Here is a 14458-nt window from a genome sequence, read left to right on the forward strand (position 1 = left end):
AGAAGAAAAAGAACCGTGCCCAGAGGCAGGTGTAAAGATGCCATAACTCAGAAGATTTCGCAGCGCGGCATTTGAACTGGAACTTGGGCTCCGTAGTTCTAGTATTGTTGTGTCTTGATTGAGTGAGCCCCATCCCAGGCAGAGTGGAGAATAAGAATTCAATTATGCAGCAAAATGTCACATGGGACGGCTAAGCTGGCGAAGGGCGAAGAACAATGGCCCCCCTTTTTCCTGGGGCTCTTTTAGCTCTTTTCCTTCGGCTGAAAGATAAGGATGATGCCTGATGTATGAAGTGGCAAAAGCGTTGCAACAACAAGTGAATGTGCAAGTCGGGAATCTTCTTTTTCTTAGCCAAATGCTCAGAGACCGAGGGGTATGGGTAGACTAGATGGATGACTAGATGGCACGTCTTGGAACTTGCAACTTGGAATTGCCGCGGCTACTGAACAGAATTAGCTTTCAATTTGAACAGCAAAAGGAAGCAGGGCCATCGTGATAGATTGTGCGTTTGTGTTTGTCTACAGTGGTTAAAATTGGAATTATTCAAAGAGAAATCATATAAGATGCTATTTGGTTAGGAAACTAAAAATATTTTAAGGAATTCACATAAAAGCAAGAAATGTTTTAGTATTATTTATTACAGAATCTTATTTTACAAGGTGTATATAAAGATTGTAACATGGTATCCATTTAACTAAGGAGCTACCAATTTCTATAAAAAAGATCTTAAATAAAAAGTTTTTAAATGTTTTTTGTCCAGCTCAAAAATATTTTTTAAAAATTTTTATTTTATAAATCTCCAGTTTTTCAGAAAACGTAAATATGATAGCTCCTCCGCTTGCCTTAAAAATAACTGCACAACTTTCGAGTTCGGTGTGAAAAACGATATCAGAGCTTTTCCCCCTTATCTTATCCCACTGTTGCGGTGTCTGAGAAGCCGACTTAATTAAGGCATAGCGCAGAGATAGAATAGGTAGACAAAAATATAAAAAAAGAGGAAAATAAATAAATAAAATGCCGCCGCAGCGGAAGATGTCGCCGGGAGTTTATAAACTAAACTCTTAAACTCAAGCTCAAGCCGAAGGGAGACCCTCAACTAAATCCGCGGATGGGGATCTTAGATTCAGACTTTTGCCGACTGCTCGGCTGGTTTTTATGAGGAAATCTAATAGCCAGAGAGACCTAGAGATGATGTTGGATCTGAATCCGAATCTGAAGCAGCTGCGGAGATGAAGCTGTTGGCGTTAAGAAGTCGATTTGGTTTTGCCGCTGCTGGTGGAATGGAATGGAATGATTGATGATTTGTTGGCTGTGTATCGCGATAAGGTTGGTGGGCCCCATTTGTTGTTTTTGGCCCCCATCGCTGAACAAAGCAAAAAGAGCGCCAGAGATTGGAGAAGAAAATCGGAGGCATCCAACTTTCTGGGCATTGTCTTCGGGTTACCTTTGCTCATGTTTTTTTGAGCGACAGAGAAGTTCGTGCTGATAATTGTGACACGGCCCCATGCAAAAAATAAAAAAAAACTGAAAAGAAAGACTGCGCAGAATGAAGAGCCAAAGTGCAGAGTGGCTGAAGAATATTCAGACGATGCCTCCTGCTAATTGCAACCACAGACAGGCAACTGCAGACAGACAGCCGAGTACAAATAGCAGCAACAAAGTTAGATAGATAAGTCAAACCGGCAAGTCGGGGAGAATTCTTAACTAATAAGACGATCCTCAGATGCTCTGTAGTATTATTGTATCTAGAAAACTTCTTTAATCTATTTTTAATATTTCTTTTTGTTCGATTCATAGTATTAAAGTAATTTTCAATATTAAATAATACTAAACGGTTTGACAAATAAACCTAAAATTAAAATCCGAAATTCGGAAATATTTCGATAATATGATTGAACTACAACAGTCGACCTTAAAACACCCCAAAATAAAACTTAAATATAAAACACAAACAAAAATTTAATTTTAATCAGGCATTTATAAATTTTCTCATAATTTCCTCATATTATCTTGTTAATTTTCTTAGTCATCAAGAAAAAAATTACGATAACAATTATCTCAAAGTTTCGAAATTCATTTCGCTAGAAGAATCTTTTGTAAAATCTTGAAACAACCTCAACCAAACTAGATAACCTATCCAAGAGATTTGATCCAAGTCTGGACCAGGGTTTTAACTCTAAAGGCAAAAGAGTTGACTTCTCTTATCTCGTTGAAGGTGTTTTAGAATGCGCAACTGCAGACTGTCTACTGCAGTCGAGAAGAGTGTATCTGGCAGATACGTCTTCGTAGCCTTTATTTATCTGGTCTTTAGCTAGTTCTTTTGTTTTCACACTTGCACAATTGTTTGCCTTGGCCTTATCGCTTTTGAAGTGTTGCCTTGATGTTTAACAATGCAACTAACCAACTATAGATTTAGATAGCAGGGCGAGATGACCCCAAAAGCGATTGTGGATGATACACCGGTGACGGGTTCAATGCACTTGACTCCATGGACGGCTTATACACAGCTAATTAACCTAGAAAAATGCAAATTTCTGCAACACACCCACTTCACATAGATGCGAGGCCCCCGCGACGAACTGGGAATAATTTCTAAGCCAAACAATCAATCAACGTTGCTTGTTGGCTGTTGGTGGTTGGCTGTTGGCCACTTGAGCACGTTGAGACTGAAAAGGAGGATACACGAAGGTATGTACAGGATGGGTGTGCAAAAGTAATATTTATTATGTGTATACTTCTCTGACAAACAACACAAGAACCCAGGCACACTGGCAGAAACTTAGAACTGGGAACTATCCTATCCTCAAAGGGCCAAAGGGGAAGACGAGAGGCCGCGAGACCAAGAGAATGAGGTCTATGGTAACTCCACTGGAGACCTGGAGACGGAATGGTCTCTAGAATAGCATGGTATGGGACTCGGACTCGGAGTCGGACTCCTCTCACTGATGGCATGCTGCCAATAGCTCAATAACACCCCGGGGACCAATTGAGATCTTTTTGGTGGGATAGCCAGGCACCTAGGACACCGATGGCCAACCGAGTTGGACAAACAGTGAGGCAGCGAGGGCAATATAGGCGAAAAGGGAGAATCATAGACAAATACTCAACGGGGGCATACGGTTCGAAACTCGAAATGACACCCGATTTGCGACAGTGAAACAACTTGGCCTTTTTCCATTAATTCTAAGTACTTTGAGTCATAAAATTATTTAAACAATAAGGTGTGAAATATAATTAGAAATATAAAATTTTTTTTTTTTAATGTAAGACAAATTTTAAGAAATATAAGAAATATTTTTAGAAATATTATAAATATTTTTAGAAATATCATAAATGTTCTTCGAAATATCAAATATTTTTAGATAATTTTTCTAAAAAGTTCTGTGTTAAAATCTTTATGATAATTACTGGCAAACCACTTTCAATAATATTTATCTTTATTTTTAAAGCCCATCAAATTTTATGACATTTGTTTTTCCATTTTTTTATTTTTAACAATAACGTGCGAAATATTTTAATATTGATTGTTTTAGGTATTCTTTTAAGATTTTAGATACTACTTTTCTACTTTTTCAAATGGCTGTGACCACGGTGTCCCATGCCAATTGTTTTGCCAGACAAATAGACGGCCGCCAGAAAGAGCAAAAAGTCCACAATTACTGCCTCTTGGTGGGGCCCAAGTCCTCGTCCTCGTACTCGTCTTAGTTTTAGTTTTAGGTTTTGTCTTAGTCAAAGTCTTAGTGGGGTGCCCAGTCACGCGCCCGAAGAAAAAGAGTTGCAAGATGAGATGATTTTCCCGGGGTTTTGGGGCATCAGAACCCGAAAGCCTTTGACCTGACCTGTCAACATGGCACAGCCCCCAAACAAAACCCAAGTTCGTTTCATCTTCTCGACTATAATAATGGCTTTTGAAGTGGATGGTCCCTGTGATAACTGAAATGTTCCGCTTCATTGACTTGACAATGCATTCTGACATCCGTTTTGCACCTCGTCGCGTTTTTCTTTGGCCTTTGTTGTTCTGTTTTTGTTTTTGCTCGGCTTGTACCGCCAACTACAAAGGGAGCCCCTAACGATAGGTGGTCCCATAGCTATAAGGTATAGGTCTATATGCCAGGCCATCCCAGGTAATCCGAGAGCCGTGTTAGGGACGCTTTTGCCGGCTTCATTAGCCTTCGGATCGGCTGGGCGACAGACAATGCAACAATTATGGCCCAGCATTTATGCACTAGTCAAAACCAAAAGCAGCGGACAGGCCAACATGGACACTTCTTCTTCGGGAAAAGGGAGAAAAACAAAAGCAAAAGTGTTGCTAAATTTAGAACGACTGACGACTGGCGAGTAAGAAAATCGGGGGGCCTAAGCCTGTGAGGTCTGTCGGTTGAGTAACCGCAAAAGGGGATTGCTGGAGGGGGGTTTCTCTGGGATCTTGAGGGGACTTGACGGGTCTTGAGAGGGGGCTGCCTAGCTGACTGCTGCCGACGCCTTCTAATTGCCGCTCGACGAGCGGAAGCCAAGAGTTGAGTTCTATTTTTACATACATATACATATTAGCTGCGGAGCAACTGCATTGACAAGAAGAACGGGGGAGCCAAATGTGGAACAAACCGAACAGAGCCAAAGGAGTACCAGTGCCCAGATTTGACTTTAAAATGTCTACAGCCAGAGGGGTTCTTTAATGACAACCGTAGCGAAGAAGTTCCAACGTTTTAAAAATAGTTTCTAAGATTGCCTATTTCGAACTACAAACTACAAACTAAAGAAACAAAACCAATACACCAAGATTGCTTATTTCGAACTACAAACTAAAGTTCCATTTCTTAGTATTTCTATAAAATTACAAAATTTTGAAATATCTCCCAAATATCTCCCAAAAAATACATAAAACTTTCATAGAATGTAGGATTACATAAACCATCATTTTGCTACTAAAAGTTGTTAAAGATTTTATTTTGTCTTTAAAAAAAACACTATTTTTAAAAATTTCCCAAAAAGTACTAAACACATTTCACAGCTTTGTTTACGAATTTCCCATTTTAACCCATACTTTTATGCGCTCAAGGAAATAGTTGAATAGTTTCTTAGTTAGGGTGTTTATCCTTAGATCTGTCTACTTATGGAAAACCAACCCCTGCCTTGCTCCACTTCCTCTTCTTTTCCACTTCCCCAAAACCCCCTCGTTGTCTCCTCCGCCACTGACTTGTTGACACAGTTGTTCTACCCACTGGCTATTGACTCAAATGACTTTCACACTCAAATAGTAAAGTTTATTTATTTTCTTCTTTGTGAACACTTGACTCCAACGCTTCTCGCTCGCTCAGCTCGGGTAATTCAATATTGTAACTCGAGTTATTTATAAATTAGGAAATGCGGCTGCCAAGAACAGCTAAGCCAACAAATCGATCAACTAGTTCTCCAGTTTATGGATCATATACACTTTACATACCCCCCGCTGCAATCTCATTTCATTTCACAATTCCCCAGAGGGCGACATTTTTCACGGCTGTCAAGTGTTGTTGGCCTCGGGGGCCATTTAAAGGGTATGAGTTCTCTATGAGTTCTCGCTTTGTTTTCGGGGGTCTGTGACTTCCTCAATAAATGGTTAACAATACAATGTGAACGTTTTGTGCTAATTTCATGGGGGTCATTCTGGCTCTGTTTCTGAAGATCAGTCACGCAGTTGAAGTATGCTTTTGGAAAATAAAAACTTTGGACTTCTACTCGCACTTAGCCCACAAAAAGCATTTTCGCCTGGGGCCAACAAGCTGCCTTAAAAATCTCTCGCGTATCCGTAAAATTTGTTCGGTGATCAATTAAAGAAAGACCTATTCCAATTTGGCGAGCAGACAAGAGGCTAGCCAGAAATTGCTTTTGACAATCGAATAATTAATTTTCGCAGGCCTTTTGGCCGTCAATGTGGGCTATCAGAAACTATACAGAATAATAAAACATTTGTCGACCCATAAAGCACAGACGAAAACTGCACGAAATTCCCTGCCAACGAAATTGAGAACGAGAACAGCAATAAAAGAAACAACAGATCAGAATTTATTAGGGTCAAATGTTTAAAAATACATCTTCACAAACTAGAAACGAAATGGGCACAGAAATTATAAAATATTAATTAATGATCTGACAGGGCAGATGAAAAATAAAGGGAACAAGATAGAAATAGCATTATTTCTTTTTACACTATATTAAAATAAAATAATATACCTAATACACTATATTTTTTGATTTTTCTCCTTTCTTATAGTCAACTTCCCATTTTTTCGGTATCTCAACTCTTTCCTCCTCTACATTATCTTAATCTCCCAAAGAAAAAAGATTAGATATTGTCTGCCGAAATGATGCCTAATCTTAAATCTTAATCTTTCGACAAGTGTTTAGAAGCAGTTGACATATCTCTCCCGCTGTTATTCTATCACCTTCATTTGCATAGTCCAACGAAAACCGAAACTTTCCCAATGGTAAAACTACTCTTTTGGTTAGGTTTTCTTCGATGTTTTACGACTACGATTTTATGTTTATTAAATACAAATTCCAAAACTTATCATGGGCATATAAAATAAAAAGCCGGTTGACTTGGAGACCCATGGTGTTTTAGTTCGGGGCGTTGTATTGTCGTAAATTTGTTGTAACCCAACCCCATCCCAGGGTAAACATAATAAACGATTTTCACTTTTTTCTTCGGCTTCTCCCCCCCTTTTTTTCTTTTTCGGTCTAGGTGGGTTTTTATGTTTTCTATGCTTTGATTAGTTTTTGTTATTTTAATTAGTTTTCAGTGGCATTTTTTTCTCGTATCGTCATTTTCTTTCCCGAATTCTAAGCCCAGATTCCAGTGAAACGAGAAAGCGAGAGTTTTCCTTTGTCGCGCCGCGATTTTGTTGGTTTCGTAAATGACGGCTGTCTTCTGGTCTTTTTAGTAACTTGATTGAACGAAAGATTCGAGATTAGTAGAGGTTTTTGCCCGAGGGCGATCGATGCTTTGGGTCAAACTGATGAATTAATCTTGGTCAAAACCTTTGCTTTTTCTCCGAAAATGTTTCTTGAATCAAACTAAATTGTGTCAGCCTCGACAGCTTTCAGTGGTCAAATTAAACTGTTTTAATCAAAAATGTTTTAATTAAAATTAATAATGAAATGACGAGTCATAGCTCATAAATAAATTTGAACAACCATTTACATAAATTTAGGAATATTCTGAATTTCTAAACTTTCCTTAAAAAGCGCTGCAAAGATTTGGACATACCAATTCTTGGATGAAAATAAAATCATTTTGTGTTCACTACCAACTTAATCCCTGCAATTCGAATTCCCAATAAATTTTGTAAAACTTTAAAATGTCCCAAAACTGCAGCAAGAAGCACAAAAACCAAAGAAAACGTATACTCATAGAGGAAAAGAAACAATAACAAAGAAATGCCCGCACAGCGTTTGAAACTAAATGAAGATTTATATGGAACACAAGAAAATAAATTTATGCACTAGGTTTTTTTCGAGGGAGACCTCTAAAGAACTTCAAAGTACAGTGTATATTCGTAAATTGAATATTCAGCGGAATTTTGGATTTAAACATTTAAGAGCTGAATTTTAGAATTTATTATTTTCTATTTTATTAAAATTTCGTTTAGTTCTTGTTTGTAAATGATTTTTAATATTTTACAAATGAAAGACAAAGAATTGTGGTTATGAATCAGGCGCTCTAATATCTATACCATTATATTCTATACATCATTTTATATGTAGTCAAAAATAATGACATATTTATGTGTCACACAGTGTACATTGAAATAAATAAATTGTATTTGAATAGGAATCCTATATTCTAAATATTCTAATGTTAGGCAAAGTTTGGTGGAAACGAAAACAGTTGTAAATTGGCACTTTCGTAGCCAAAACTCTTATGAAAGTAAAATGTTGGATATAAAAGTAAAAAAAAAAAAAGGAATCATATTAATTTTCGTACTGTTTCATTTTAAATTTTTTAGACTTTCTATTAAAACTAAGCTTTCTATAAGAACCTCTGATACCAGAATCCCATAGGATTGTGTGTCGTAGTATTGGATCATTAATTTTGGTAACCAGCTAAAAAAGGTAGAATTTTTGGACCTGACATCCTAAACTATGAGAACCTCTGCAGAGGTATCATGATACCATAAACTTTATGCAGCTCTATAGTTTATGATCTTAACTTTTTCAAGAGGATATAGGTATACTTTTGAGATCCCATTACTATTCCCTCAGAAATTCTGATACCACAAACCTTTCGCTGCTCTATAGTCTATGATCCTAACTTTTTCAAGATGATATACAGTTGCGAAAAAAATAATAGCACCACTTCGTCACAGGTTCTTAATATTAAAGAAATATGTGGAAAACGGGGATTTTTATACAAGAAGTGTTTTTTATTATCTTGATTAGTATTCCACCTATTTGAAAAAATTGATACGGATATCGAAAATATTGTCTACATATAATTTTTTCAGATTTTAAGAAAAATAGTCAAAAAAAGGCAGAAAAAAATAATAGCACCACTTCCGTTTTCTTTAAATAAAACGTTACGATGCGCTAATATTCATGTGTATAAAGGATATATTCTATGAGATTTGACTAAAACTAACTTTTCCTGATATCCAGACATCAAATTGATTACCATTTGGCAATACAAGGACATGTGGAAAATTTTCCAAGTCGGAAAAGAAAAATATTCAAAAAAGAAACATATTGGATGGAAAACGGTCATGAAAACCGGCTCAATTTGTTAGGTCTTGGATCATCTTTATTAAAAATGGCATAAACTTTTAAAGGATAACACAGAAAAAGCGAGTCCTGGCCCATTTTTCCTTCTAAAATGTTATATCACAAAGCACAAAGAATCTTATCAGGGCCAAAACTAAACTAAAACACGTGCTTAAAATAATGGCGAATATTTTAATAGTTGGATAATGCTTTAATAAGCAAATTTATAAAACATGCACTTAAAAAAAAAATCCTATCCGAAATGCGAAACCCATTTACAAGGGCATAGGGCTCGTCAAAAAAACTTACAAATGAATGCCCGCAAACTTATGAGAATGTGTGAAGGCAAAGTTAAATTGGGTAAGAAGAAATCCTTTTTATAAGTCATGTGTCTTCTAAACACCTAAATTGACCAAAAACATGGTGCCAAAACATCCATTTATTGAGCATGGACCTAGTATTAACATAGGCTTGTTTTTCCTTCTTGAAGTAAGATCAATACGGATGAATACATCGTTCATGAATCATCCTATGATGTAAATAGTAATACGGTAGTAATTCGTAGCTTAAACTGAATACAAAATACTTCTTAAATGAATCTTTGACCAATAAAATCCGGCCAGGATCACGGTCAGGATAGCAAAGAAAGAGTTCGAAAGTACTCAGTCAGCAATATACAGTGACTTGTGTACTCGCTTGACCATAACACAACCAAAAATCTTGGAGTTTTTTTTTAAAGACAGTTTATACAGTTAATCTAAAACGTCTTAAATCATTTCCGAACAAAATTTGAAAATATATCATGACTTTTGGGCCCCAATTCCTTTATAGGTAGGGTCCTGACTTGTTTAATCGATAGTAAGTCATTATATCCAAAAATCGCACAAGATATTTACACTTTAAACTTAGATTTACTTGTTAGCTACCGCCAACTAAAGATTAAGTTACCCATTTGTCATTTTTCTACCTTTTATTCTATTTTTAGAGAAGTGGTGCTATTATTTTTTTCGTACGTTTTTCCAGTTTTGCACGGATTTTCTTAAATAAGTCCAGAAACCTTTTATAAAGCTAACATTTTTTTTCATATTCAAATTATGTTTAGTCTTACTATTTAAAACCCGTTTTGAAAAGTTAAAAAAGTTAAAAAATGTGAGTAGGGTGACTAGTTAAAATTTTTTTGGGTTAGTGGTGCTATTATTTTTTTCACAGCTGTAGGTACTCTCTTGCGGACTCACCCTATTGCATTCCAAGGCGGCGGCCGAGTGCTCCTCCCGCTGGCGAAAGCAGTGGCTGCACTTGCTCTTGTTGAAAATGTTCGGCGTGAATTTGCGACAGTCGGCGGTGCGTGCGTTTGTTGTTGTTGCTGTTGGAGTGGGTGGTGCCGATTTTGAGGGGGCGGCAGGCACCACCGTTGTTGTTATTGTGGCGGTTGACATTTCGCGGCTGCTTCAATCAACAACAAAAAAAGTGGGTTGGGAAAATTGCAGAAAAGAAGAAGAGAGTGCGGAAATGATGAAAACTTTTAAACTTTTCCCAGGAAATGCATGGCTACTTTTTTGTTTCTTGTCAAATTCAATTTGCTTTTTTTCTTTTCGACTTTTCGCAAAGGATGCGGTGTTACGTAAACCAAAACATTGGCTTGTTTTTGTTTTGGCCTTAAAAAGGCAGCCTTTTTTGTTTACTATCTCACTTTTTGCTTGGCCTTTATCAGCTTTTGATTATTTTCTTATTTTTCGGGTATTTCGGTTACACATTCGAGTGAAAGAGAGAGAAATTATTCAATTTCGCTTTGCACTTTGATTCTTGGCTTTGGCACACACACGCACACAATTACGCACAAAACACACACAGACGCCCGAAAGCCGCACACATACACCCGCGCACGCAGAGAACCAAGCTTCTTCTACTTGGCCTTCTTCGCCGCCTTTTGTTTTGTTTTTCTCTGGTCGTATTTACTCGTAAATTTCGCTGTGGAGCTCTTGTTATTTTTTTTATTTTTTAGTGGTATTTTATTCGACACCCGGTATTATTACTACTATTATTCTCGCGCGGAAGGCGCGCTCTTTAGTTTTCGAAGCGACCGTACGCGCGCGCTGCTCAAAACGGAATGAAGCGCAAGAGCGCCGCACCGTTAAGGCCAGCAAACACCAATACAGAGGCACCCAAAGTACCACAAGCGAGAGAAAATGGTGTCTCAATGGCGGCAGGTCGACGTCTAAACACTCTTTCTAAAATTATGTTTTTACCTTTCTAGCATTCGATACCTTTTCTTCAAAATATTTGTGGGATTTTTTTAAAGGAGCTTTTAGCGAAAGAATGAAAGGAACCTTGGCTGTGTACATAAAAGTATGCTATGAAAAATAAATTTTGATTTTTAATAAAGTAAAGGTAGATCAAATGCAACTTAAAGTCTGTAGCTTTGTTTTTTATCTTCCAAAAAACGTGTTCCTTTTTCTATTTCTAACTAAAATATTAGTCAAATATTTTAAGAGTTAATAAGTAAAATGTTCATAGAAAAAACCCATAAAATGTTCTTAAGGCGCGTTACAAACATCTAGATAAAGTTAAAGTAGTTTATAATTATAGGGTATATAAATATAAATTCGCTTTTCTCACTCTCTCTGCACACGCTCTCATCGGCAATGTTAACCACTTTTAATATTTAAGATTTAGGCAGTTCTTTATTTTTATATTATTTTAATTATTTAATTATGTTTTAAGATTCTATAAAAGTTATTAAATTTCATTGTATTTAATGAAATATTTGTATTGTTCATGAAATCAACCTTTTAAATTAACATTGGCTCCAAACGGTCTATGTTAACCGGTTGAATCGCTTACATTGGGGTTTATGTTTCGCTCTCTCGCTCTCTTGCCATGTTGTCGTGCACTTGTTGCTCCATGTTGCTAAGCTAAATCTAAAGCGACAAATGTTGCTAAAAACTAAAATAAAAATAAAAAATAAAAATAAAAAAGCTTCATTTATCACAATTCAAAATCACATTATTTTTTAAATTGGGAGTATATGTAATTTTTGAAATAATGCAAATATTTTATCCTACAGGATATTACATAGTCGGGCAGCTTTATTATGACATTCTTTATCGCATATATGTCTTATCAAAACCGACCGAAACCTATGAGTGTTATTTTTTTGGAAAAACGTTCAAATATGTATGATTCATTTTAAAAGGAAAATGTATAATGTATAATAAAAAAACTTAATTAAAACCAATAATGCTATATTTTTATACCCTTGCAGAGGGTATTATGATTTCAGTCAGAAGTTTGCAACGCAGTGAAGGAGACGTTTCCGACCCCATAAAGTATATATATTCTTGATCAGCATCACAAGACGAGTCGATCTAGCCATGTCCGTCTGTCCGTCTGTCCGTCTGTCCGTCTGTCCGTCTGTCCGTCTGTCCGTCCGTCTGTCCGTCTGTCCGTCTGTCTGTTTCTACGCAAACTAGTCTCTCAGTTTTTGAGCTATCGGGATGAAACTTTCCCAAAAGTCTTCTTTCTATTGCAGGTAGTATATATGTCGGAGCCGACCGGATCGGACAACTATATCTTATAGCTCCCATAGGAACAATCGGAAAAAAAAAACTTTAAAAAATTCTAGCTTCGGTGTTTTTTGAAATATTACCTTTTACTTTTGGGGATGTTATTTTTTAAATATATCTGAATTTCGAATTAATTATTTAAAAAATCGGACTACTATATCATATAGCTGCCATAGGAACGATCGGAAAATTAATGGAAAAGTAATAGGAAATAAATTCTAGCTTCTTTGGTTTTTATTGTATTATCTTCTACTCTAGGATATGACTCTTTTTAAATATTTCCGAATTTCAATTTCAATTTAATCAAAATCGGACGACTATATCATATAGCTGCCATAGGAACAATCGGAAAATTAATGAGAAATATTAGAAAATTGAACATTTTTGCGATTTGTTAATTAATAGGAATGATCTGCAAGGGTATATAAGCTTCGGCTGGCCGAAGCTAGCTTCCTTTCTTGTTATTCATCATTTATATTGGTGAAATTGAATAAATAATAAACTCGTTTTATATTTCTTATTTTGTACCTTTCCATCAAATGGTTTCCGACATGTAATTGATGAGTTTTTTGACTCTCGAGCTGGAAAAATGAATTATGCTGGTGGAAAAATCAAAGCCGGCAAAGGCAATCATTTCATCTCACAGACAATTTGTTTACTGATCTCCCCCGAGAAGGCCGAGACAACAACAACAAAAACAAGACCGTAGAGCGGTACCAATAACAATAACAATTAACTGCACGCTTCATTAACAGCCTCGGTCAACAAATTTTCAAGTGCGATGCAGAACCATTAAGGAAAGGGGGTGTGAGATATAAGGGCAGAGACAGGGGGAGAAGGGTGATCAAGATGAACCCTTTTCACGCACGAGAGAAAGAGGAAAATAAGAAGAACACAGCGGAAAAAACTCCTTCTTTTTACAAAACAGATTTTAATATTGGCCTTAGATTTAAAATTGGCGTTTTTTTCATTAGTCTCAAATAATTACTATATACTACTATAAATAATTATTAAATCAAAAATATTTATTTTAAAAGATCTAATCTCATATTTTCCCTTTACACTGTTTAAACTGTTTTTCTTTTCATTCGGAATATTTCGATATGATAATTTAAATCTGTAATTTCCTAGAATGTTTCAAAATTGTGATATAAAAATGTGATATTTTTCTTTGTGTAGCACTAAAATTGATTAATTGCGCTTGTCGAGAGTTCTGGCATTTGAAGGGGCTTGCAGTTAAAGGCCTTAGGGAAAGGGCGAAAAGGAGTTGGCCCTCGATCAAATATTTTGACTGCCACCTACCTTTTGAGGCCCAATGTAATGGGAATAGGGTTGGGGAACCCGGGACCTCGAATCGGAAAGACTAATTTCTGGCGCTGCCCTCAAAGAACAAAAAAGGAGGAGCCGTCGAGAACAAAGGTGGAATGAAGAAGCGACGTAAATCCCTTTTTGATTGCAATGTTAATTTGTTTTACTTGTGTTTTTTAATGTTTAAGTTATTCTTATAAAGAAATAAAAATTATTTAAATTATTAAAAAAAAATATTTTTTTAATATTTAAAAAAAATAATAATAATCTGCTTTTGGAACTCTGAACTGGAAACCAGAAATAAAAATACCGATCTTTGGTAACCAGTGAGCTCGTTGACCACCTTGGCTACTGGCATTTACGGTAATTAGTTGATTTTGAATTTGATTCGAATTCGAATTCGTTGGGGGCTCTTGTGCAATTGCCGAAAATGCTTCGATTGCATTTGGCAGCTGCCTTGCCACAAAACATTGCATGATAATGGCTTCTTTTTGGGTCCATTGTTGTGTGTTTTTTGTTGTTTTTTGTTGTAATACCTGCATAGCTGAAAAATGCATTACCGAATATTGATTTCGTCGCTTGGAAGGGGGACACACTTTGTGTGTGTGTTCTTTTTTTTGTTTTTTTGGTAGCCACTGCCGCTCGTTTTGCACATTTTCCACTCTCATTCAAATGTCAATCGAGTCACGAGTTGAGTTGTCCCCTTTTAACGCCCCCTCGACCCCCCGATTCAACCCAAACCCACCGCTGGCACTCAAAATGAATTCAAAGTAATGTGGAAGACAAACAATGAAGAAGAAAAACCTATTTCCCCAAATATTTGCCAAGTCCTTACCGAATGTCTGGTC

General features: G+C 36.4%; 1 protein-coding gene across 2 annotated transcripts in view; it reads right to left on the minus strand.

The window, feature by feature from the left end:
* Nucleotides 1-10835, minus strand: part of osp (myosin phosphatase Rho interacting protein outspread) — a 94037-nt gene extending 83202 nt beyond the window's left edge. For both annotated transcript variants that reach the window (XM_017151640.3, XM_070211864.1), the window contains exon 1: nt 9975-10835. In XM_017151640.3, coding sequence (XP_017007129.2) covers nt 9975-10175 — 201 coding nt within the window. In that variant the 5' untranslated portion in view covers nt 10176-10835. The remainder of the gene's footprint in view (nt 1-9974) is intronic.
* Between the last annotated feature and the right edge of the window lie 3623 nt (nt 10836-14458).

Source organism: Drosophila takahashii, chromosome 2L (genome assembly GCF_030179915.1).
Source record: "Drosophila takahashii strain IR98-3 E-12201 chromosome 2L, DtakHiC1v2, whole genome shotgun sequence".
Lineage (NCBI taxonomy): Eukaryota > Metazoa > Arthropoda > Insecta > Diptera > Drosophilidae > Drosophila > Drosophila takahashii.